General features: G+C 36.5%; 1 protein-coding gene across 3 annotated transcripts; it reads right to left on the minus strand.

Annotated features, from left to right (window-relative positions):
- Positions 1 to 4,549: 4,549 nt before the first annotated feature.
- LGMN (legumain) lies at positions 4,550 to 26,271 on the minus strand. 3 transcript variants are annotated; one of them, XR_012486434.1, is made up of 14 exons: positions 26,055 to 26,237; positions 23,013 to 23,169; positions 19,840 to 19,937; positions 17,567 to 17,648; positions 14,736 to 14,821; positions 13,645 to 13,720; positions 12,856 to 12,918; positions 11,019 to 11,085; positions 10,352 to 10,470; positions 10,174 to 10,263; positions 8,324 to 8,524; positions 6,477 to 6,670; positions 6,051 to 6,195; positions 4,550 to 5,175 (listed from the first exon to the last, which is right to left on the minus strand). XR_012486434.1 is itself a non-coding variant. In XM_074289652.1 (14 exons), the coding sequence occupies exons 2-14, from the start codon at positions 23,148 to 23,150 to the stop codon at positions 5,133 to 5,135; spliced, it is 1,305 nt and encodes a 434-aa protein (XP_074145753.1). In that variant the 5' UTR covers positions 23,151 to 23,169; positions 26,055 to 26,271; the 3' UTR covers positions 4,550 to 5,132. The 3 variants fall into 3 exon arrangements, 2 of the variants coding, with proteins under 2 accessions (XP_074145753.1, XP_074145754.1); XM_074289652.1 differs by having other exon boundaries at positions 6,051 to 6,121; positions 6,500 to 6,670; positions 26,055 to 26,271; XM_074289653.1 differs by lacking the exon at positions 6,051 to 6,195 and having other exon boundaries at positions 4,550 to 5,272.
- Positions 26,272 to 26,498: the final 227 nt, after the last annotated feature.

Below are 26,498 nucleotides of genomic sequence, written 5' to 3' on the forward strand. Positions count from 1 at the left end.
ATGCATGGGTAATTTTTTTACATTATCCCTTGTACTCACTTCTGTTCCAAATTTTCCCCTCCTTCCCTCTGCCCCCTCCCCTAGATGGCAGGCAGTCCCATACATGTTGAATATGTTATAGTTTATCCTAGATACAATATATGTGTGCAAAACCAAATTTCTTGTTGCACAGTAAGAATTGGATTCGAAAGGTAAAAGTAACCTGGGAAAAAAGACAATAGTGCAAATAGTTGTATTTCAGTTGTATAAGATTGGAATTCCTTTGCTAGATAACACAATGGAACTGTCTTGCTTTAATCTCTGTAGGGGTCCTTCACTGAGGCAGAGTTGAAGGAGATTTTTTCTTTCAGGGATTTTTAGAGTTTTGGAGTCCCCTCTTCGATTTCATAAGCTCGATCTGGAAATAATTTTACTCTTCTGTGGTCATTCTAGATTCATCTATCTTTTATTATGTAGCGATCCAGTATTCTTTCAAAGGTTAAATGCCAATTCTCTTGAGGGCCATTTATGTGACTGGCCTTGGGTTGTCCTTGGCTTGTGTTGGCGGATCTGGGTACTGAGGCATCCAAGGAGACTGGCAATGTTTATTTTTTTATTATATATTTTTTTGTAATATTATCCCTTGTATTCATTTTTCCAAATTATCCCCCCCTCCCTTCACTCCCTCCCCCCGGTGACAGGCAATCCCATACATTTTACATGTGTTACAGTATAACCTAGATACAATATATGTGTGTAAATATCATTTTCTTGTTGCACATTAAGTATTAGATTCCGAAGGTATAAGTAACCTGGGTAGATAGCTGTCAGGATTTCTAACCTTACTTCCCAATCCCTATAATTAAACTTCTTCTATCAATCTAGGTTTTCAGGTCTGTAAACTATTTTACAGAGAACCTCTGCACTGCCAGAAGGGACTCCCCAAAACTCCCTATCCTTGCCCCGAATCCCAAGGGGTTGCAGGGGAGCCAAACCTCTCCATTTGGTTCCCTGAACCCGAACCTTCCACTAGACCTTATCATTTAACTCCCTGACCATCAGAAACCCTAATTTCATTTTGGTTCCCTAAATTTAAACCTTATCAAAATGACTAAGATTTTGAAACTAGGTCCTCTACTATGTACTAGGACGTATTAAGAGTTGTAGGCAATAAATTCCATATCTGTATCCAATTCAATCAAAAACAAAGAAATGCCAGTTGACTGAAACACTCAAGATTTGTTATGGATACACCAGAGTTAAAGTCAACTCAGGATTGGGTCACTACTACTAGAAATTACAAAAGGGTAATCTTGAAGAGTAATCAACATTTTATGAAGCAAATGGAAGGTATTCCATATACAGGTTACCAAAATTTAGTACTTGAATACCTAGGTTAACAGCGACCTGGTGGCCAGATTTATCAGAAGTTCAACATTTCATTGACTGCAGACAAGGGAAGGACTGATACAGAGGGAGGAAATGAGCATTTATATAGCACCTATTTAGCACATGCTAGACAGATAGGTGCTTGTTATTATGCCCATAAGGTTGAGGAACCTGAGGCAGGGAGGTTGCATAGCTGTGAAGTATCTGAGGCCGGCTTTAAAGTCAGTTCTTGGCTTTAGGTTCTCTACCCCATTCAATCATTTGCCACATCCTATTTTTTCTACTTACTACATACTGTCACATATGCCCCCTTCTCCTCTTACACTGTTGGTTCTCATCAGTTCATGAATGGACCACTACAAAAGGCTGACGTCTAGTCTCCCTGCTTGCACTGAGTGAGTCACAAAGCCTGACCACAGCAAAATCACTGAAGAGAATGGGAGGGCTGATCCCAGAGAACATGTGTTGATTTAAGAGGCTGATATTACCACCGAGGTGAACCCGCTACCTCTTAAATCAACACATTTCACTTTGAGATAACTCTAAAACCAGGAATAAACTGCTTGGAACAAAGAAATTAAACGAACCCATATCTAGTGTCTATTTGCTGTACCAAAAACCTGGAAGGGAATTATCAGCTGAACAAACTATGGCATCCTGATGTAATGGAATATTTGGTACTTTATATGGTACTTTAAAAAGGATGGCTTCAGAGAAACTTGAGGGATCTTTTAAGACCTAATACAAAGTCAGTCTTGTAAGAACTGGGAAAAAGCACATTGTCCAGTCACCAAGAGACATTGTGTCTTGGCCAGTGGCTTCTCCATTCTTTCCATGTTCCTTCATCTTAGATCCTAGAATTCCTTCCAAATTGAGGTTAAATATGCCCAGCACAGTCCAATTTCTCACATTCTTCAGCCATGTGGGGACATTCAATTAAGTTTGTGATTGGATATGGTGTCCTGTTCAGGCATTCTGGACCAACTTAATGTTCTTCCACAGTATGCCTGTGGGGTAGGGAGTCAGGAATCTTCCTGGCCAGCCCAGCGGCTTGCCTTAGACATTCTCTGCTATCCCTCACATCTGACTGTTCTTTCAGCTTCCGGCTAGAACCCCATCTTCTATGGCAAGCTTTCTCCATCCCCTCCCTGCTAGGGCTTTCCTTCCACCAGAACCCATTGAAGAGCTTATTTGGACTTACTCACTTTGCTGCTAACTCCTTCCAGTATGGAGGCTGGCCTGCTGACTGCATAATCAATTACTTTCCTTGATTTCAATAAATTAATAAAATAAAATGTAATCAATAGGATTTCCTTGGGAGATGCCAGGAGCCCTGAATTCTTCAAGAGGCAACACATGCCAGGTAGCCCCCCAAAATTCAGACTTATGAAAGATATGGCCAGTAAGGACACCAGATAGATGACTGATGATGTTCCACGCTTCCCATCTCTTGGCAAGGCAGTGAATTAGAGGTTCAGTATAAGATTTTTAGAGGATGTGTGGGGTTTTTTTTTTTGTGAGATTACATTTTTTGAGTAAGGCCTTTTAGTTTTTTGGTAGTGGGGAGACAGTGGGAAAGAGAAATAATGATAACACTAACACGATAACCATATCAAAAATACAAAAAAGAATGTCGTTTAGAAGGACACAAAACCAAAATATGTAGTGACTAGTTACATGCCATCTTATTTTGTTTTCTATCATTAAAAGTTCAAAGCTTATGTTACTTTCTGATCTGAGCAATCTCAAATCACATTGATTAGCACTATGTCCAGCAAATAATAGACACTGAAAGTAATTTTTAAAAATCATTCCAAACAGAATGCTAAATAAAGGTTTTTAAAACTTTTATATTCTTGGAGGGTTTTTTTTTTGTCTACTTTCTTTTGTTGTCATGGTTAATGTACAAATGTTTTACTTGACTGCGCAGGTACAATGTATATAAAATCGCTTGCCTTATGAAGGAGAGGAGTGGAGGAGAAAACTTGGAAATCAAAATTTAATTAAGAGTAGGGATTATTTCATTTTCTGTTGGGTTTTTCGAGTCTCACTGCTTAGCACTTCCTTAATTCTCAATTGACCACAAATGTTTGTTTCAGACTTACTGCCTGCCCATTTCTTCAATTCACTAAGTTAACTTGACGGCATCTTCAAGCAGTTTAGATTTCCCCCACCCTGATATCATGTGAAATGATTAAGTGTGATGGTGTCATTCATAAAGTCATAGGATTCTAAGCAAAAAGGCAGGGTTGTCTTGTTTGTAGACCATTCATTTGTCTATCCTTTGTTGTTTTATCCTTTTTTGCAGAGACACTGGAAGACCTTCAGACAGTAATTTCAGACCAAAGACTAAGGAGGCTCAAGTAAGCCAGAGCAACAAAAACAGTTGTTTGGTTGGGTCCAGCCTTTTGTGACCCCATTTATGGTTTTCTTAGCAAATATGCTGAAGGGGTCTGTCATTTGCTTCTTCAGCTCATTTTACAGATAATGAAATTGAAGTAAACAGGATAAGGTGATTTGTCCAGGATCACACAGCTAGTGTCTGAGGTCACATTTGAACTCAGGGAAGATAAGTCTCCCTGATTCCAGGCCTGGCACTTTTTATCTATTTGGGCTACGGAAAGGATTAGGTACTGAAAAGAAAAAAAATAAAATCAAAGTTCCTGAAATCAAGAAGTTTCAACTCCCTGGAAGAGGCAATAAGAGAAGTGAAAGTGAGAGAAATGCAAAAGAGCATTTTGCAAAAGATTTAACAAAATGCTAAAGGCAGGGGTTCTCAAAGTACAGTCCTCGGGCAGCTGAGGACATTTATGTGGCCAGTCAGGTTATAGCAAATGGGCTGAAGGGCGGAGACAGAATGTGAGCTTTTGTTTTTACTATAATCCGGCCCTCCAACAGTCTGAGGGACAGTGAACTGGCCTATTTAAAAAGTTTGAGGACCATTGGCTAAAGCCTTTTAGGAAAGAAAGATTCCCTGCTAGACAAGGGATACACCTCACCACCCACTTGGAGTTTGAAGAAAGGGACTCTGGCCCACAAAGGGAGGGATCTATGTAAGTCCAGAACAAAGACAAATGCTAGGCTTAGTCTAACATGACTGGAATATAAAGTACACAGAAAGCAGTGATAGGATGAGAGGGAAAGTAGAGTTAGAGGATGAAGGAGTGCTTGCTCACAAGGATAAAGTATAAAAAAAGAACAAATTATAAATCTTTATTTTTATACACTGAAGTAATATATGCTCAATGCATATACACATTAATCTTGGAGAAACATGATCACGAAATAAATTTTCTAAAAAATAACTTGCTAGTCCATGTTTACAATTTCCCTAAGTACAAGTCTTATTACAGTTTGTTGAACTTCAGCAAGTCATTATACATGTCAAGTATACTGAAGTTACTATTAAAGGAACAAAGTGAACTTTCCTTATTAAGCTATTGGTTTCAAAATGGGAAAATTTTACATGTAAAGATCAGAAATATTTCAACCGATACAACACTCTGGCCATCCAAACTGGCACCATTTTCAGCAAGAACTCATAAAATAAAATTGAGAGAGTTAGGGAAAAGAGGGAGAAGGTAAGCAGCCTTTCTTTGGGAAGCTTCCTGGAGAAAAGTCCACAGGCAAACCTTCTGAATAGTTTAGCAGCATTCATAAGAGTACAAACATGTCAGCCTCTTTCCTGATATAAAGCTGTAGTCACAGCCTTCCATCAATATAAATTTCACATTTGTTCTTGGAAATCACTGGGAAGGCAGACTTTAGTAGTAGCCCAAGCACACTTTATCCATGGCCTGCTTTATGCTATAAGAGATAAAAATATAAATTAAATACAGCATATCAACTTTTTTCCTTCCCAACCCACACTCTTGAGATGGAAAGTGGATTCAAAAAAGAACTGCTGACTAAGAGACACAAGTCCTAATTTTGTCTCTTGTCACTGCCTTACTATGTGCCCAAATGGGTCAATAAAACCTCTTTGTAACTTCATTTTTCTTAGCTATAAAAAATAATTGTTTTGCAAGTGTTTTATCCACTAATATATATGGTCACCTCTCCACAATTTAACCAATAATCTTCAAGAGTTGCTATGGCACACTCCAACCACTCTGGAGAATATGGAACTAAAACTATGCATATCCCTTGTCTCAATATCACCAGATCCAAACTCAAAGGAAAAAAGCCTATATGTACAAAATTATCTAACCAATTTTTTTGTGGCAGTAGAATTGAAAACTGAGGATAACTGTAATGGAATACTGCTAAAAAATAAAAAGCAGGATGTTTTCAGAAAAATCTGGAAAAACTTAAAATAGTTGATGTTCCAAAAATAAGTAAACTCATTCTACTAAGGAACCTTTCTGCACCAGGTTGATTGTTAGAGAACAAGGGCAAGCAGTCACCCTTGTTGATCTATAATTACAACCCTAGCAACCTGAAATACACATAGCAAAAAATGGCAGAGCTTAAGCTCTGCTGGCACAACCTTCATGAACTCGAGATCACTTCCATGCCACAAAGCAACACAGGGATGCATTGGATGATGTAATAAATTATTCTAGCTAACTTTATTAACTCTGAACTGATTACCCAAAGATTTCTCCCTAATGAGAGAGCCACTGAATATTATCTCTTTTGCTTTTAAAAGAACATTATTCCTCCAAATATGGTATACTTACCTGTCAAGTGGATGAGGAGCTCCTTCACAAAGATTGACAAACACATATAATTGTTGAAGAGCATACTCATACTGAAAAAAAACACCAGAGTTTTTTTTTTAAAAAGCAAGATTCAGAATTATTTTTTATACAGACTAGTTCTTAACTATGTAATGAATCAACATTTCATTGAATAGCCATTTTTATCTCAAATATTATGGTACATCTACCTTCTATTGCAAATGATTGTCAGACACAAAATTGAATGAGGGTAGTAGCTGGAAAAGAACATCACTATTTCACAGTCCAATCAATATAAAGCTCTTTACAAAGCTTTCTTTTCCCTTCCTGACATGTTCTTTTCTTCAAGTTAAAAAATAAAAATTTTCCACATTTTCAATAGGATGATTCTTCCAGAGGTACTTATTGAATTGACTTGATTTGAACTTAACATCTTAAATGGGACTTACCAAGGGGGAATGCCAGTTAAAACAGTGGGTCCTGAAATGAGTCACAGCTGCCTTGTAGCAATCATGGGCTCTGAGTGTCCATCTCTCAGAGAGCATTTTCTCAGTGTGAACACTGGATGCAGTCACTACTGATGCAATTTGTTGCACAGTCTTCTGAATAATGGTTCTAGCCTGTGAAGAAATTGTTATTTGTAGGATACAGCCTTACTAAGAGACCCTTAGAATATAATATAAGTGCCATTTTTTAAAAACAGAACCTAATATATATATATCAAGAGAAACAGGTATTAAATAGATGCTTTCAAGAACAGAATTAAAGAAATGTTCAAGGATTCTGACATACTTATAGAAACCTGTGAAAGACTGTTTTATCTGTCAGCGTAATAAAAATGTGCGAATTTTAAATAAGCTAAGCACAAACTGGTTTTGCTTTATCCTCCAGGAATTCCTGGAGTTTATAGTAAATTAGTCCACTCTAAAGTAATGCACTAATAGGATATACAGAACTAACTTATTTTTTGTTTTGTTTTGCTGAGGCAATTGGGGTTGTGACTTGCCCAGGATCACACAGCTAGGAAGTGTTACGTATCTGATGTCATATTTGAATTTAAGTCCTGACTTCAGGGCTGGTGCTCTATCCACTGCCCCTTATAACTAACTTCATTTGATAGATGCCTTCTCTGTCCAAAAAGAAGTTGTTCAGGGGAAAGAGAATCAGACAATGTTTTGAACTGGCAACTTTTGAGACTCTAATCATCTTATGAAAATAAAGTCATAAACAAGGAAAAGGCCTTACTAAAGTTAGAGCATGAACTGACATTGCTTAATTCTCCTTTCTGATATTCTATTTCCTGTGCCGCATCTCTAAATTGTCTGGATTTCCGTTTCAGTAATGAACAAGAACCTGAACAAACCATAGGAACTGTATTTATATAAAATAAGCTCCCAGCAAGATGGCATTTCTTTAATTGCCAACAAAGGTAAATACCAATGTACCTATGAAAACTGAAGATGAGGAGTTATTCACACTTCAAAAGGGTAAAAATCAAGTCACTGATTGGGGGAGAGGGGAAAGCACTCATACAAAACATACTTAATGATAAAACCTTATCCTAAACTCACAATTATATTCTTAAAAATTGGGAAGGCATTTCAGGTTTTTCCCCACTTTAAATGAATTATTTATCATGAAGTTGATGGTGTGTGGGTTAGTATAACATGTTGGACTTTTTAAAAGCACAGCAGATTCCAACATCCAACATTCACACAAGTCTCTCTTGGAGCTCTTTTAGCAACAAAGTCAAATTTGAAAAGATATTTTGTTAATTCTAGTTGGAATTGGTGGGCTAGTGAAAACTAATCAAGTGCTCCTAAGCAACTACTCACTTTTAGTTTGGTGGGTAAGGGAGGGCTTGGATGCTTATTGGCAATTCTTGAGAAGACCAGATTTCTTCCAAAGAAATTTAAAATGAAACTATGGTTAAACACTTATTAACTAATAAATGAGAGAAAAGCAGATCAATAAGTGCTATGCAAAAAATCAGCAGCAAAGATGCTACACACTAAAGTGCCTTTGCTGTACTAGACACACTGAAGGACTGTGGAATATTTCTATCTTCTTTTCTGTATCCCTACCCACTCCTACCAAGTGTTTAAATTCAATCTACTTAGCAAAATTGTAACCAGCCACTTTTCACCAAGCCATTCAATTAAAAAGTACCAAATATGACACTTCTCAAAATGAGATTGAAGTTGTATGTATTTACAGGTGTTCTGCCCAGAGACATCTTAGAAAAGGCACTTGAAAAGCTTACATGTGCTTACCTGTAGATGTGTGTTCAACTTATCAACAATTTCCTTAGATTCAATTTCATCATTAGTGGCCATTAATTTCCTTTTCAGGATTGCAATAGGCACATCAGGACTTGGAGTGAGGTCATAGTGTTTCACAGGTGGCAGAGAGATGGGAGAACTAGATTGGTGTTTCATTCCCTGAAACTGCATCACTCTCATGTGGGAGATCGTCTGCACAATAAGAAATGGAATTACTTTTCCTTGGGATAACAGCCATAACTCATTTCTAGCCTGAACCCAGTCTCTTTAGAAGTGGCTTTCCAATTCACCTTACATTTGGGAAACCAAGGTCACAACCATCCTTCCAATGGAGACAGAAACATAAGTTTTGCATTTAAGTTAAAATGCGTGAGCAATTTTAAGCTCTAAAAATGGCAAACTACTACTGTTCCTCCTGGAATGTTTCAAATAATTAAGGGGAGGAATGCAGTTACTCTTCACATGAGGCAATGAAAGGGAAGCTATTGATCCTGCATGAACTCTGAAATTCTTCCCAAGAGATAGACTGGTAAAGTTTGCCTCTGATGCCATTTCTCCTAACTGCCCTTTGGGCATTCATGCCCTTATGTTGAGGCCCTGACTGACTATTCACATTCATACCTTCCATCCGTTCCTCAAAATTTTTTTGCTCATTCTTTCAGAGCTATGCTAGGTCTATACTAATTTTCATTAAACTTCATGGTGAAATAACAGGTTATGTATGTATGAGTGCATACATATCTATTGCACTTAACTTTTTACAAACAACTTTCCATATAACAACTTCAGGAAGTTGGTAATACAAAAATAATTATCTCCATTTCAGAAATGAAGAACTAAGTTGCAAAGAAGCTTCCTTAGGCACACAGCATCCAAAAAGTTCAAATCTTCCAAATAAGAGCCTGGGTACTGGAATTATTACAGACCACTAAAACAATGTGGCTTAGACATGTGCCACTTGAGTCAGTTTCTCCAGTATGACATGAGCAGATGACTCATAGGGGTACAGTGGGTAAAGGGACTATATTTATCACTTCATACATTTCTAGAGCTTACAGTCTAGTTGGGAATTATGACACAGACATAACCTTAATTCACAATTATATGTAAGTACCAAAGAGAAAACAAAATGAGGACAAGGGCTGGGAGGGGAGAGAGAGAATGTGGTGTATGTGGACAGGAAAGTAATTATTGCTCGGGAGATTAGCAAACAACACCTTAAGGAATGGGCAACTATTCCATAGGAGAAGGGGGATATAAGTGGCACTAGGAGCAGTACTAACAAAAGGTGGAACAAAAAGTTCATTGTGTTCTGGAAAGCAACCTGGAACCACTCTACTACCGCAGGTTCTTAAATTCTTAAGATTTTAAAAAAGAACCCCTGTGTGCAAATATTTAAAGAGCCTCTTTTATTTTTTATACTGGAAGAACTGGAAACTATTGGGTTATAGGTAACAAAGAACTAGAAAATATCTTGGTCCACAAGGGACAGGATAAACAAATTATGGTATATGACTGTAAGTGGCTTCATAAAAAAATGGCAAGTTTCAGAGAAAGCTCAGGTCTTGTACAGAATCAAAGCAAAAATATAGTCAGCAAAGCTGACAATCTGCAAACCAATGAAGAGAAAAGCCTGAAGAATTTTAATACAATGAGTCAGAGTTAATAATCAAGCACGTTAGGTACTTCCTGATAGAAGTGAGAGGGCTTTTCTTTTCTTTCTCTTCTTGCTCCTTAGTTCCAATTTTTTCTTTGGAGAGGGAAATGATAGAAGGGAAAAGGGATCCAGAGATGGGTTGTCAAAAAAAAAATAAATAAAAATTTAATGATGCTAGTACTACCTTGTTCCCATACTGCATGACATGGCTGGTATTGGTGTGCTTTTTCACTAACTGAAATTGGTAATGCAGAGTCTCTTTTGTCAAATCTTCCTACAAAAGAAGACAAAATACATTTCTTAATATCTAAATATAATTTTAAGTATTTGGATGAACCACTTGATTCAGGTCAAGAACTTACCACATCTGAGTCTTCCATCCAGTTGACACTATACCAATCACCTAGGAAAGTCTCTCTCAGGTCATCATAGTAACAGGCATAAGAAGACTCGGAAGGATTGGCAGCAGTAGTTGCATAAACTAGAAAAAATTAAATTTTTTATGCATGGTTCATTTGCCACTGGAAACACTCAACAAAATATCCAAATTACAACTTCAAGAAATTTCTTGAATATAATTTTAACTACTACTATTTATACAGTAAAATTTTTTGATAAATCATTGAACTACTCTATATTCAACCATGGAACAGCCATGCTTTTTGAACAGAATACTCTTACATGAGAAAAAATTTGGTTTTATGGTACATGTAGACATAATTCACTTCAATACAAGAATCAAGAGCCCAAAAGTGTAGGGAGTTTCCATATGTACTATATGATCATGACCAAATCTTTATCTTTCAAGTCTGCATTTCCTTATATTAATTAGCTAGGGAAAAGTTTATACCCACACCTTAAAGGGCTTGTGCAGAGTGACAATTTTTTTTTTTAATAGAAAAAAATCTATTTCCTTTCCCTCCCATCCCTCTGTTGGAAAAGAAAAATAAGTGACATGATAATGTATATAAAGAAAACTATGAAAGCTAATTAAACAAATCTAAAATTAGTTAAAATTTTCATAAGTACCATCAATATCATCAGGCAGGTGTTCCATCATTGAGCCAGATTCACATGCTTCAATATAAAATACCATCTGCAAAACAATAATGAATTCTTACTTAAGAAAAATCTCAAATGCTAACTAGTGTCTTTGTCAGGTTGCTGAAGATATGTATGTACTTTCATTAAAAGGAAAACTTAGAAATTTTAGGGTTTATCTTGAAAAATGAAACTATTAGTAGAAAACTACAACTGTGCCTTAATTCTCAAAAAATGACCAAGGAAGGAAATCAAGTGTTGATTTATCACAGCATGAACATTTTTAAAAATGGTCACTTTATTGAAATTGAAATATTGAAAGTAATTGTAAATTATTCCTAGGTTACCAAAAGATCTCTTAATATTTTGATATAAAATAATTAATGATTAGAGAAATGCATATTAAAACTTATATTAAAAAACTTATTAAAAAAAGAGGGGATGCCCTTCAATTGGGGAATAGCTAACCAAGGTATGGTATGTCATTATATGAAATACTATTATGCTGTAAGAAATGATGATCTGATTGATTTTAGAAAAGCACAGAGTTGCATGAACTGATAGAAAATGAAATAAGCAGAACCAGGAGATTAATATATTGTAGGTGAAATACTATTCAAGGAGAAACTGAACAATTAAATTACTATAATCCTATCAACTTTAAAGGACTTAAAGATGCTAACCACTTCCAAAGAACTGATAAATAAAATATTTTTAAAAGATCCAAACTAAGTTAGTATATATTTTTAAAAATTTTTTATTTAGAACACATTCATTTCATATCCTTCATACTCCCTTGCTCACACCAGAGACAAGGTCTACTCTCCAAGAGGGATCATTCCCCCCTTTCTCTGGCCGTTCTGGAACCACAAATTGCACTGATGTGGTCACTGTATCTAAATGAGGTGTGTCAATACACTCCTTATGACCACAAAAACACCAACTTTTCTGGACCAAACTACCCCTCCCCCAATTACCACTATTCAGTAAGTCTTGTTCAATCATTACAATGTTTAGCTCTGAGGTCATGGGCTGTCTTTGCCTATGTATTTGCACCCTATCTCTCCCTTTCCCCCCCTGGTTTATCACAATATTTGGTATAGTAAAAAATGCTGAATAAATGCTTTTTCATTTATCCATTTCAATCCCTCCTCTACCAGGAAACCATTGGGGAAAAAAAAAGAAGCATTTTCAGCAAAACCAGTAGTTCAAAGATTCAGACTTTTTACATGCAAAGCTTTAATCATAGCATGCTACTGCTCAAAAACCTTCAGCAGCCCACTTCCCAGCCTGGCATTCAAGGGATTTTATAAGTGAATGACTTCCAATGTAGGTATTCTTATTCCCCATTCTCCCCCCCACCTTTTTTTTTCTCTTTTATGCTTTTTTCCCCAGCCATCTCTACATGAAATTCTAAGCATCCTTCACAATCCAATTCAATTGTTTCTAATCTCTTCCAGGAAGCTTTCTTCATATCTCTAGAAATTTCTACATCCTTGACTCTGAACTCTCATAATTCCTTTCAATTTTCTATTTTACAACAGAAGTCATGAATATATGAATACTAGATTTAAAAAACTACTATGGGACAGGAATTTTGTTATACTTTTTTTTTGTTACACAATGTATCTCCCTTTATACATACTAGGAGTTTAATTTGGCTTGACCAGTAGCAATCTAAATCTGCCTTGGAAATGCATAAATGTTCAACATGTGTTCAACAGGATTTAGCTATATATTTTTCTATCACTTCCAGTACTCCTATACTCACTCCCTTACCCTCACAACCCACCCCACAAAAATTTTCTGCCAACAATGAATTTACCTTTTTGTATTTTTTATTCTGGTGCATATAATGGATAGTCTCTTTCAAATCTTCTACATGAAGCTGAAAGACAAATATTACATAATTCAGTTCAAAAGGTAGAATAACAAACTACTGTTTATGTAACATCAATAAAACACAATTTGCTTGTAGTAAGTCTCTAAATTATCTCAGCAAAGAAATATTTTTAAACATCACAAAACCACAGAATGAGTAACACTGATACCTTGATTTTAAGATGAGGTTGTAGGCAACCTTATTTGTTCAAGGTAGAGAAAAAAAGGGAACAAAATGTTGTCTACAGAAAGGCTATGTTTGACTCTCTTTAGAAGAAGTGGGTCTAACATGTGAGTGTCCTTGAACAAGGCCTTTATTCACTGATGCCCCAAGTAACTGAAACAGACTCTCAATTTGATTTTGGTTTAGATAAGGGAAATTTGCTCACCAGCAGTTTCTTAAACCAATAAATCACAGTTCCTACTGCATTATTTTTTTAAACAGTGTGGAGAAAAGAACTTTTATAAATTTGCTCCCAATTACACTCCTTTCTTGGATATCATTCTATGGGTTCTTTTTACTGGAATTAGATGTTCCCTAAGATGAATGAGGAAAGAGGGATAATTCTGATTTTTACAGCTTAAAACTTATTTCTCTTATCTTAAAAGCTCACTTGATACCTTATCATAACTGCAAAGAATTAAATTTATACATTTAATTTGAATGCCAGCCTGATTGTTTCTTTTTTTTGTTTGTTTAATGTAAATGTTAAAAAGACTCTGAAAAACTTACATCATCATCAGGAAAAGACAAAATTCCAGGACCTCCATGATCGGTGAAGTAAACAAACACATGATCCTTGGGACCACTGTCAAAAGAAATCAACTCTTCTTATAAAAGTTGGCTAAGTACTAAATTATGACATTCTGAAATATTTTTCCCTTCCATTTTAAAGTTAACTTCACAAAGAAAACAGTTAAAATAAAGCATCAATAAAGTCATAGCCAGCTCAGTTTCTTCCTTCATATAAATTCTGAATGATAGGGTAGTTTTTCTTCTAATTCAAAATTCTGGAATATGAGTCTGGATATGAAATATATAATAGAAAAGATCATATCATACATACAGCAGAAGACTCATTCCAGAAACATTTAGTAAGTACCTTGGTGCTAAACTGGAATAAGGCTAGACTGAAAGACAGTAAAGTTATGCACCTTTTAGCAAAGCTGACATTTGCCAACAAAAGAGGTCTACAGCCGGTTAGCCAAAGCCACCAAATTAGGGCAGAAAGAATCTTTTACATTGATTAACAAGATTCCAGGGCAGTGGGTGAAGTTACAAGCCATAGGAACAACATTGTGACCCAAATGACCTGAATACACATGCTGAGGGTAAAGGATTTAAGACACCCAGAAAAGGAGAATATTAAATCTATGCTGACTTAACTAATGGCACTATCAAAATCATGGCACCAGGAGCTTGTTCTGTCAAACAAGTGAACCTCCTATATAGGATCTAGAGGAAGACATGAAGAAACGATGATCAAGACCAGATCTTTTGGATTCAATCTACACATGTGAGAGTATTCAGATGTGATGAGATAAACTTACTATATCAAATAAAGAGCCTACATGTTTTATAATCTGTCTCTATATACATTTTGTTCAGTTGTGCCCCAACTCTACAAGACCTCACGTTTCCATGGGGTTTGGCAAAGATACTGGTATAGTCCTGTCATTTCCTTCCCCAATGTGTGTTTCCATTTTACAGATGAGGCAGATATAGCTTAAGTGACTTTTCCAGGGTCACAAAATAGCTCTCCTAAGACAAGAACTTAGTTTTTATTAATAAATGCTCATTGATTTCCATAAAACAATCATTACCTTTTCAAAACCTTCCCTGATCCTTTATCCTTCACCACTTCAACATCCCCTTTCAACACTGCAAGGAAGTTTTCTGGAGTGACATTCTGGGTAAAAAAAGATGCAAATATCATTCTGAGCCAAAGGTAAATGTTTTCACTGCCGTGGCCCCACAAGAGGTGAACTGACTCCCATGGAAAGGCCACATCTGATCCTCCCAGAAATGGGGGGTGGTGAGAACAGTATCCAATGCAGCCACATTCTCCCACTAGCCAGCTTCCTTATCTTTGCTTTCAAGTCCTGTTCTTGTAAAATGATGCACTTGGAGCCTTCTTTTTTCTCACTGAAGAATTTGTTTCCCCAGGTTCAATTATTTCATCTAACAGACAATTCCCTGACTTATAGTATCCTCTCTCCAGACCACCATCATGCATTACCCTAAATATCCTGACTATGACCTCCCCAAAGCATTTCAAAGTATATCAAAGAGACTTGATTCTCTCTTCCTCCAAATTTGACCCTCTCTGAATTTCCCTACTATTACCGAGGGCACTACCCTCCTCATGTCAGAAGCCCGGCATCATCCTCCATGGTTTTTTCTCATCCTACGTTTCAAAGAATTGTGGAGACAAATGGTTCTGCCTCCACAAACCTCACCCATCTGTCCACTTGCTCACACCCTCATTTGAATTATTAATATTCTCCTTGTTGCACCCCTTTCCTCAAGTCTCTTCCTTCTCCAAAAGGCTGCCATTTAATCCCCTCACTCAAACTGTCACAATTTTCAGAAAAATTAAAGCCATTTCTAGTTACATGGAAAAAAAAAAAAAAAAAAAGCTCTAATCCACTGTTAGAGAAATGCAAATTGTTAACAACTTTATACACTTCTCAGATTGCCTAAGATGACAGGAGAAAATAATTATCAATGTTAGAGGGGATGTGGGAAAATGGGCACATACATTGTTGGAGTTTTGAACTGATCCAAACATTCTGGAGAGCAATTTGGAACTATGGTCAATGGGCTATCAAATTGTGCATAACCTTTGAACCAGCAGTGTTTCTACTGGGCCTGGATCCCAAAAGAGATCCAAAAAAGGAGGAAAAGGGACCCACATGTGCAAAATTGTTTGTGGCAGCCCTCTTTGTAGTGGCAAGAAACTGGAAACTGAATAGATGCCCATCAATTGGAGAAGGGCTGAATAAATTGTGGTATATAAATGTTATGGATTATTATTATTCTATAAGAAATAACCAGCAAGATAATTTCAGAGAGGCCTGGAGAGACTTACATGAACTGATGCTAAGTGAAATGGGAAGAACAAGGAGACCATTTTACACAGTAACAGCAAGATTACACAATGATCAATTCTGATGGATGTGACTTTCCAACAATGAATGAGATGATTCAGGCCTATTCCAATGGTTTTGTGATAGAGCCATCTGCATTCAGAAAAGGGAGTGTGGGAACTGTGGATTGAAGCAAGATATTTTCCATTTTTTTATTTGCTTGCTTTTCACCCCCTTCATTTTTCCCCCTTTTAATCCGATTTTTCTTGTGCAGCAAGATATATGTGGAAATATGTTTATAGAAGAATTGCACATGTTTAATTTATATCGGATTACTTGCTGCCTAAGGCAATGGGGGAAAGGGACTTTGTTGAAAACTTGTTGGAATACAAGGTTTTTCAAGGGTAAATGTTGAAAAACTATCTTTGCATGTACTTTGAAAAATAAAGATATTAAGAAAAAAACAAAAACTCCTGTCATATTCTATGAATTCTAAGGGTATGGTTTATCTCATGCTTTTAAAATGTCCATTCTTCAGTGTTTTTAAATATATTAGTACACACACACACACACACACACACAAAATTTTACATACAAGTTTGTATACAGATAGAAGTGCATGAGATATGATCTTAAAATTTGGTCTGGGGATCCCTATTGGTTAATTCTAAGTGCCCATTCACTCTCCATTACTCCAAAGTCCTAATATACTAGAAAGCTCTACTTTTAGATCCAATGTGTAAGACATTATCAGGAACATGAGACAAGTTTGTTATTTAATCATGGCACATAGGAACAGTATCTGCCAATGTTCCTGCATTGGACTGGGTTTTTTCCCCTAAAAGGCAAGGAAGCTATACCTGAAATTGGAAGGATAAGACTAGAACTATCTGACTTGTGGCTAAAACCTCATTATATGTATTAAATTGTGATTGTTTCTGAACATCCAGAATTTAGTCTAATTTTTTTTTCACATGTCAAAAGAGGCCAGTCAACAGGGAAATTACTCCTCATGCCATAAGAATCATCACTGTAATGTGATTTCCTTATTATTGGATTTTTGTTTAGCTACTTTGGACTACAAGTGTCTTAATTCATTCTAAGCTGACTCTGAATCACCAAAGTGGATTGACTGACTTAGACTTAAAGACATGTATTGCTTGAAACAACATTGGTTCCACAAATTGGCCACATGGCCAATATGGAGAATGGTTGCTGATTGTTAGGTGTGAGAAAGGAAAAAGAACCAGTGCTAGACAAACAGATAGATTTAAATGCCAAACATTCAAATTCAGAAATTACACTGTAATGTTTGGTTGAATAAGGTTGCAAAGTTATATGAACAAAATTTCATTCCTAAAAAAAGTATAGTAGTTGCATAACCATCAAGCACAGGCATTTAAAATGTGAACTAAGAATTTTAAGCTCCCAAAGCCTGTACTATAAGACAGTAAATACTGGCAATAAATTAGTTTGATGTTTTGATATACATGAAAAAAAGAAAACTATTAACATACAAGAAATAAGACATTTAGCTGGAACCAGTGATTGAAGAATAAACTTACCTCTTGTGTATAGTCTTTTGGGACCCCTTCATATACATCAGTACCATTGGGTCTGTTGATGATAATACCTTTTGTAGGATTTCTGAAAAAAAAATTAAGTGAGAGAATAGGTTTAAGAATAGAATCCATAATATAAATAAAACAATGCACAAAGATTTCTAAATATGACAAACCTAATTTAAAAGAATTGTGTTAGTAGCTCTTTATGACAATACCATGGGGGGTCTGCATTTTAGATAAGACAACCTTTAAGCAAAAGACCTAATTTTGACAAGCAGGATACAATACAGTAACATGAAGTACTTAATTTTGCAATAGCAAATATTGTTATAACATATGGTCAAGAGATATATTTAACATGATTTCTAGCCATGTGAATTAGGCTAGCTTTTTTCCAAAAGTTAGTGAAATTATCCATGAAATTTGATGGGTTCAGGGAACTAAGACTCCTGACATGGCTTTCTGGACACCTAAAATACAAAAAACTCCCAAGAAGTCCCAGTTGTCTCCCAAGGCTTGACTATTCTAAGCAACATAATCAAGTGAAGTCTCACACAAATAAGTTAACACCATACCTTTGGGTGAATACCCTTTCCTTGACAAGGATAAATAAAATTCCTTTTCTTTATATACGGACCATTTGATATACCAGCACAATTTGGTAAGCCCTGGCTTTGTTACTTAAGTGAAGTTCCTATTATATTTAAATTTTGAAGATTGATGCATACTGGCAAGTTTAAATTTAAAAAATATACTTTTACTCAAAATATGTTCAGTTAGAAAAGACTTTAGAGTTCATCTAGCCCAAACCCTCAATTTATAGAAGAGAAAACTGAAACTGAAATAATCATGCATTGTCACAAACACAAATGGTTAATAATAGCAACTTTGGTCTTCCATTATTAATTCTTACCCTAGCTTTTCAATTTCAAGTAATTAAAATTATTTACTTTTATCATGTGTGAACTCTTCTATTAAGAATTCTCAGACACCGTTATGCAATATTTCCACTATTTTCCTCTAATTTTAGAGAATGTGGCTATGTTATATTATACCAAGTATCTATTCAGAACTGGATAAATGGTATAAAATGTTAAATCAAATCTATTTTTCTACCAATCTCTTTTCAGTTTCCCCAGCAATTCTTAAATCCAGAATTTACCCCTTTCCCTAATTATTTTTTTTCAGGAGTGCCAAACTAGAGCTTACCAAACTGTTTCTTGTTGGTCTGTAGTCTAGTCCACTGGTCTTTTTTTTTTTAACCAGAAGCAAATGGCTTTAATTATCATAGCCACATAAAATTTTAGATATAGCTCAATTCCCTCTTCATGTTTACTTACCCCTCTATTATCTCTTGGGCCCTTTGTTATTCAAAAATGAAGGGTTGGGGTTTTTTTTGTTTAGCTTTATTATAAAATAGCAGTTTGATACAGCACTAAAATCTGAAAATTTAGCTAAGTTTCATTTGAGACTGCAGACTAATCAAACTATGACTCTCAAGATACTATGCTTCTCTTTCCTATGTAACCAGCACACCTTCTTTTCCTATTATATATTCATGCCATTTTAAAATGCACAAGTAGGTCATATTATTTACAGACCTCTCCACTGGAGACTGAGTTATCTGAAATTTTGATTCTTATGCTATTTTTGTCAAAAACAATAGGCTTTCTATTTTGATGGAAGTGACACTGAGTTTCCCAAAGTCTCTAATAACAGAAGCTCTGACAAGCACTATCATTCAGGAAAGGTTCCACCAATACATCAAGTCTGTTTATAAGTATAGACAAACATATCATGAACAGGTTGAATAAAATGAATTATTACACATATACATATGTAATAATATATAATAAATACATACACATATAATGGTCATGGTTATGTTAATATATTTGCAAAAGCTTTCTTTATAGCTATATAGGCAGTTAATAGGTCCAAGCAAAATATTGGGTACAGTTGCAGCATGGTACAAAGTAGTCCCTTCATTTGTCATCAGGAACAATACATTTCATAAATTTTTCATAGTACTGAAATTATCCACGAGCACCTAATATTTGATAAAAAAATTTGAAATGTAGTTTTTAATTAATCTTTTTTTGAAGGCTGAGAAATCATTAAGAACATCAATTCAAACACTATTCAAGATGTTTGACTTCTATGTATTAAATGGTTCCAGCTAAATTGTTCAACTAACGGATCTACAATTAGTGTGAAAACATCCCTTAAATCTTTTTTTTTTTCCTACCAAATTCTATGAAAATCCTACTCACTCTGTATTATTTGCAATGTCATCATACATCATGACAATTATTTGTTCATCAGGAATCCCATTTCGGTGAACAATCTGGTATGCGTGGCAGGCATCAGCCTAGAAAAGAATAAATTGTAGTCTCATAGTACTTCTTACAGTAAAATTTTGCAGCAAATTTACAAATTTAAAAAGTTATTAACTTCTGGCACATTCAACTAAATACAAAATTCATATGAAGTAATTTCAGGAGAACACCAATAAAAGGAAAGGCCTCTTTGGAAAAACACATGGAAGCAGGGGAATGTATTTATGAGGTATAAAAATTAGGTGGCCTTCTGTGGTTGGAACACAAGAGTACATGAGGTAATGTAACAGGAAATCAATCGAGGAAGACAAGCTGAAATGAAAGTATGGCACACAGACCAGGGGAGACCTATGCTTGAAAATCATTTTAGAAGCTACTAAACAAGATTGGAGAAATGGGAAGGGATTTATAAGTTATTTTTTACAAATGATATTTCATTAGCCTGATTTTAGGAGACCACAGCAACTTCATTATAAATGATCCTATAACCCTTTGACCCAGCATTGCTGTTATTGGGATTATATCCCAAAGAAATACTAAAGAGTGGAAAGGGACCTGTATGTGCCAAAATGTTTGTGGCAACTCTTTTTGTTGTAGCTAGAAACTGGAAGTTGAATGGATGTCCATCAATTGGAGAATGGTTGGGTAAATTGTGGTATATGAAGGTTATAGAATATTATTGCTCTGTAAGAAATGACCAGCAGGAGGAATACAGAGAGGCTTGGAGGGGATAATTTGGAAAAATGAATAAAATTAAATAAATAAAATAAATGATCCTATAAATGGACACACATACTTATAACAATCTTAAATGATCTCCCTAAAACTGATCTATCAAATGAGAAACTAAGGCTCTTTAAAATTTCCCTGAGTACATTATGGAGGAGTCTATTTCTTTAATATGACATGTATAAGTCTCATGAAGAAATGACTACTGTCAAGAAGAGTCTTATGATTTAAAACATTTTTTTTTTTTTTAAAATTCAGGTGGCTTTCTGAAGTTGTTTTTGTAACGTCTTGGCAAGATGGCTGCCTAGACGTCCCAATTTCCATTTATTTCACAAAACTCTCAAGTTCCAACCAGCCTGAATATCAACAGAACAAAACAACAAACCCTAGAAGTGACTTCTACTTCACAACAATGAAAAAAAAGCAGCCAGGAATCTAAATGCAACAGGAAAAGAAATTTTCCAAGCAAAGCTAGCAATAGTACATGGTAGCATCCCAACTTAAAACAAAGATGGGAGATGTAGCTTCCATGAATTTATGTCCAATGGTAATCAGAGCAGAGGATCTTGAGAAAGCCCAAATTTAGTTTTAAAATCCAAATATCAACACTATAGTACAAAATCCAGCTCTTATGATATTAAAAAAAAAAAAATACTAGAAGCACCTAGAAAGCACCAAGACATATATAAAAAGATCTTGGAATACAATATTACAAAAGGCAAGAGACATGTTTACAACCAATACCTTATCCTGCAAAGCTAAAACCTTTGGAATGTGGTTGTATAAGGTTTAAATTCAGAGTACTTGTATCTATACACACATACCTACATACAGTCAGTCACACAGAAATACTATATGATCAAATAATTGAAGTAGTTGCAGAAATGCTTTCACCCACTCTTTTCTTATTATTAAGAATACCTCACTGGATTAGGAAGGGAAGAATGATAAACTGGAAAATGTAAAGACAAAAAGCATCAATAAAAATAATTCTATATCCAAGGGTGTGAAAGGCACCACCTTCCAGGTGTACTTTTGTAATTGAACTCTTATTGCTCATATTACAGGCGTCTGAACAGTGACAAAGGTCTATGTATGCATAGTGTTGGGCAACTAGTAGGCTAATTACATAAGTTCACACAATTTAAAATTTAGTCTTAGGTAGCTAAGAAATCTTTCATAACAACCTGTGGATTTTTTCAGGACAGGAAATCAAATGCTCAATTCTGAGAATATGGACTTGTGAGGTATCTCCAAGTTTTTATAAAAGCTGAGTTAACAGCCTTAATTCAATGATCTTTCAGGACAGATCCAGCATTGGATCTAGCATGCTAGTCTAATAACTAGCATTTCTATAGAACTTTAAGATTTGCAAAGCAGTTTACAAATACCTCATTTTATCATCACAAAAACCTAAGGAGATAGGCTTTAATATTCCTCCCTTTTTGCTTAGGAGGGAACAAAGGTAAACCGGTCAAACAGCCTAGCTGAAAGAAGTAAGCAAAACCAAGAACACAATGACCAAATTAAGGTAAAAGGCAAAAATATTAATGAACATCAGAACTCTGATCAATGAGGTAACCAAACATGATTTTAGGACAGATGGTAAAAGAAGAATTGGATTTACAGGTGTTGAAGAAAACAGGTTTAGTCAGATGTTGGGAGGAGAGAGGGGGACCAATGTGTTGATTTCTTTCTTTGTGTGTTGACAGAGGGAGATCAAGTCTTGATTTTTTTTAAAAGCATGAATAAAACATTTTAAATGTTAAAAAGGGGTTGTGCAAAGTTAAGCAAATATCAAACGTGGAGTTGAGTATTAAAAAAAAATTCTCTACCATACAAGCATTAATTTTTATGAAGTCTTAACATTTAACTAAGATACTTGTTGCTTGTCTTTGTTCCTATCAAAATTTCATGGAATGAAATATGTTACAGTCTATGTTACAGTCTAAAGTCTAGCTTGCTGAACTGTACTTTTATCACAATAGTGGGGTGGGGGAGATAGCTTCTAGGAAGCACATGTTAAAAATTTCTGAGCTCATAATATTAGATTTGGTAAAGACCTAAAGAGATCACCTTGTCTAAACCTCATTTTATGAAGGAGAAAAAAAGAAGCTTGCTTTAGTCAATGCCAGGGAAGAGTCTAGGCCTAGATTTCCTAGTTGAGTCTTATACTCCTTATGCCAAATCATGCCCTCCTTCCTATGATTTCTCTATTTTGGCAAGGTTGGAAGTTCAGATAGGTTATCTAACCAATGTTTTATTCCTGAGAATTTTAGATTTTTAAAATTTAAATAACTTAATCATTTAATACTCCAATTTTCATGATTACTTCCATTTTCCAAATATGGAAATAAACAAGATAAATCTTTTCTTACCTGGTGTCTGTAATTTGTCCACCCAGATGAGCCTGCAACAATAACAACCCAGTGCTTGCCTCCATCCTCAGGATCCTCAAGAGGGAAAGTATTAATTCCTAGGACCAGAGCCAACAACACAATTGCCTTCAAAATCATTCTGTCCTTTGGACTCAGGCTGCAAAAATGGGGGGGAGAAAAAAAAGCACTAAAGTTAAAAAATTAACAAATGTACTTTTCCAACCTCAATGCAATGGAATACTCAATGGAATAGAGAAGTATCTCAAACTCTACATTTGATATAATTATAACCTACTCAACTTGGACTGTGGTTCATGAGTCAATTCACTTTGCTCAAACTTTACCAAACTAAACCAGAAAATAATTTTGCATTTAACAGGAAACTTTCAGTAGCACTTCTGGAATAATGTCCCATTTACAATTTACAACACTAGAATCATACCTTTAAGTCAGGACCTACAGCTTCAAGGGCATAAGGCAGATTCTAACTCACTGACACTAGGACTTAGATTAAAAATATAATTAGAGCCCTTCTCACCTTTTTTCCCTTTCCTCTCTCCCTAATCTTTCTTCCCCATCATTTCTTTCATCCTTTTTCCTTCCTCTCTTCTCAGGCCTAAAAGATGCAGTGGTGGAAAGAGCTAAGGAAGCCCGCAGGCCTGCGGCAAGGATATGTTCTTCAAAATTGTCTCCTACCTGACAGCCATCAGTAAAGACTATAGGTTCTGGAAAATACGACAAACTGACTAGATTAAAAGTATCCAGAAGTCAAAGACTGCAGTAAGCATAAGAAGAAACTTAAAAGGACTTAACAGAAATAGGCACTTCAGCCTCATCTGAATCAGTATCTCTTTAACTGAAGAGCAAGTAGCAGCCCTAAAACGGGATAATATTCAAAGAAACTAGAAATAAAACAACATGGGGGAGGTGAATAAAGAATTCAAAGGCTTTAACACAAGTACTAAAATATGTAGGCTGGAATTGAATTGTCTATTCTTCAATTCCATAAAAGGAAGTGGTGCTTCAGGTTCAAGGAGACTCCCAGCCCCAACTTGGAATGGATCACCTAAAATTTATTTCCTCTATCACGGAAACTTTACCTTATTGAGTGCTTCATCACGTGCCCGGGCCCAAGTTTAGAAATCTACCCAGGCTAGAGTAGATACAGGTGGGAAGCTCTGGACTCTTATCTCTTCCCTTCCCACCCCACTTAGGGCTCATCTTTGACTCTAGTTCTAAATGCCCTGTCTTCCCACCCCCACCCCCACCTATCTCCTTCATAAATTTTTCTTGAACTTAAATAATAAATGCTGATTTATGATTCTCAAAAAAAATGTAACTGGAAAATGTTTTAACAAAATAAATTAAATTTTTTTGTGTGATTCTCTAATTCTAGGTTCTGGTGGCTGGGAAAAGCTTCTTTGATTGGCTTTGGAGCAGGACAAAAGACTCCTCCCAAAGCCTCTTTAAGATAATAAACTAGAAAAATAAAAGAGTGGCGATGACCTGAGGGGACATAAGAGTAGAGTCTAAACCAAGTATTCTCATTGGGTAGGATACGAGCCCAAATAAAGGAAACCTTTAGGGAGGGGTTAAGTATGATTTACTCTAGACAGAACAAGTTACTTCTGTGCTTTTTTTTTTTTTTTACATAATGAGAAACCATATCCAAAACCCTCCATTTTTAGGTCTACAGTGGTTATCTGTGGTAAACATTTGCTTTCATCTCTAGCGTCCGCACCAGATCAAATTCAGATCACTTTCACTGCAAGTCAGCAGCTCCTGAGCAGAGACAGCCTCAAGCTGGATGCACAGTAAAAGAAACTAGACGCAAATACAAAAAAGAGAAGTGAAAAGAATTCTTTAGCTCAAAGGCTTTAACTACAAGAATGTTCCATACTAACCAGCTTCTTCAAAGCCTCTTTTAATTTAGCTTTTAAATTTATAACCCCCCCCCCCAAGTTAGGAGGAAACGGCATTTAAATTAGCAAAGTCAAGCAAGGTTATCGTAGCTTGGTTTAGACCGATAGTTACCTTAGACTTGGAAAAGATGAAGGAAAGATAATAACTCCTGCATTCTCATAACTGGCAAAAACAAACTCTGAAAGACTTTCCCACAACTGATTAACGCGAGGGCTAAAGGAGGTTCACCATGGTGGCAGTGAAAATGGAGAATGGGAAACACTGGTTTTTGTCTTTAAGGCGGATAAGGCCGGTGCAAGAATTGGTCGTGTTTTTTTTTTTAATTAAACTTTATAATTATAAGTGTTTTTTTTTTTTTGACGGTACATATGCAGGAGTAATTTTTTACAACATTATTCCCTGCACTCTCTTCTGTTCCGAATTTTCCTTCCCTCCCTCCACCCCCTCCCCTAGATGGCAGGCAGTCTAATACATGTTAAATGTTATAGTATATCCTAGATACAATATATGTGTGCAGAACCGAATTTTTTTGTTGTTGTTGCACAGGAAGAATTGGATTCAGAAGGTAAAAATAACCTGGGAAGAAAAAAAATGCTCACAGTTTATACTCATTTCCCCGTGTTTCTTCTCTGGGTGTAGCTGATTCTGTCCATCACTAATGGACAATTGGATCTGAGATCTCAAGAATTAGTTTTGCTTGGATTCGTTTAGACAATTTTTAAGGCGCGGAAAGACAAGAAAATGCTAGTTCATCGTAGAAAAGGCCCTGGGGTCAAAAGCACCCCCGTCCAAAGCCAAGCTCTTCTCGCTACCCCCACTCGGTGAGTAGCGGCTTCTCCCCGGCCTTAGTTTGTAAAATAGGCCCAAAAGTTCCTCCCCTCCCCACAGCCTCACATCGTCCGGGCCGGGATTCTCCAGAAGATGAGTTTCTGAAAACTTCCAACTAAGAACGAAAGTGTCGCAAAGGGGAGCAAATTAAAGCCCCGGGGCCGCCCCAGGAAAGCCGCTCGTGAGGGGAGGGTGGGAAACCCCGGCTAAGCCCGTCCCCCCAGCAGAGCCGGAGCCGGCAGTCACGAGGGAGCCCAGTCCCGCAGGAGCCAAACAAACCAGACAGGTTACCTGCTAGCGCCGGCGGCGGCGAAGGAGGCGTGACGTCGGCAGCAGCACACGGAGAAAAACCAGAGGCCGCAGCCGCAAGAATTCGCTCGAATCCGCTCCGGGCTCCACTCAGTCGCGAGGCGGACTTCCTCTCAGCAGTGATTGAGCTTTCCCTGGACTCGAACCGCCGCCCAAGCACGGGACTTTAAGAAGGCGCCAGGTCCCTCCCCCCCAACCCCAACGCCCATCCTCGGAGATGATTGGAGGAACATGACGAAGGGCGGGGTCTAAGAAAACCAATGATAGGAAGGCGTATGGGAGTAGCGCGGCCTGGAGACTATAAATCCCGGGATGCAGCGGGGTGTTTGGAGAGTTCTGGGTGGGGCACGTGCTAGCCAGGGGACTGTACAGAGAGTATGTGTACTCCTACAGTGTAAGAGTTGGATAAAATTAGTACGATTTGAT

This window comes from Sminthopsis crassicaudata, chromosome 2, assembly GCF_048593235.1.
Source record: "Sminthopsis crassicaudata isolate SCR6 chromosome 2, ASM4859323v1, whole genome shotgun sequence".
Classification (NCBI taxonomy): domain Eukaryota; kingdom Metazoa; phylum Chordata; class Mammalia; order Dasyuromorphia; family Dasyuridae; genus Sminthopsis; species Sminthopsis crassicaudata.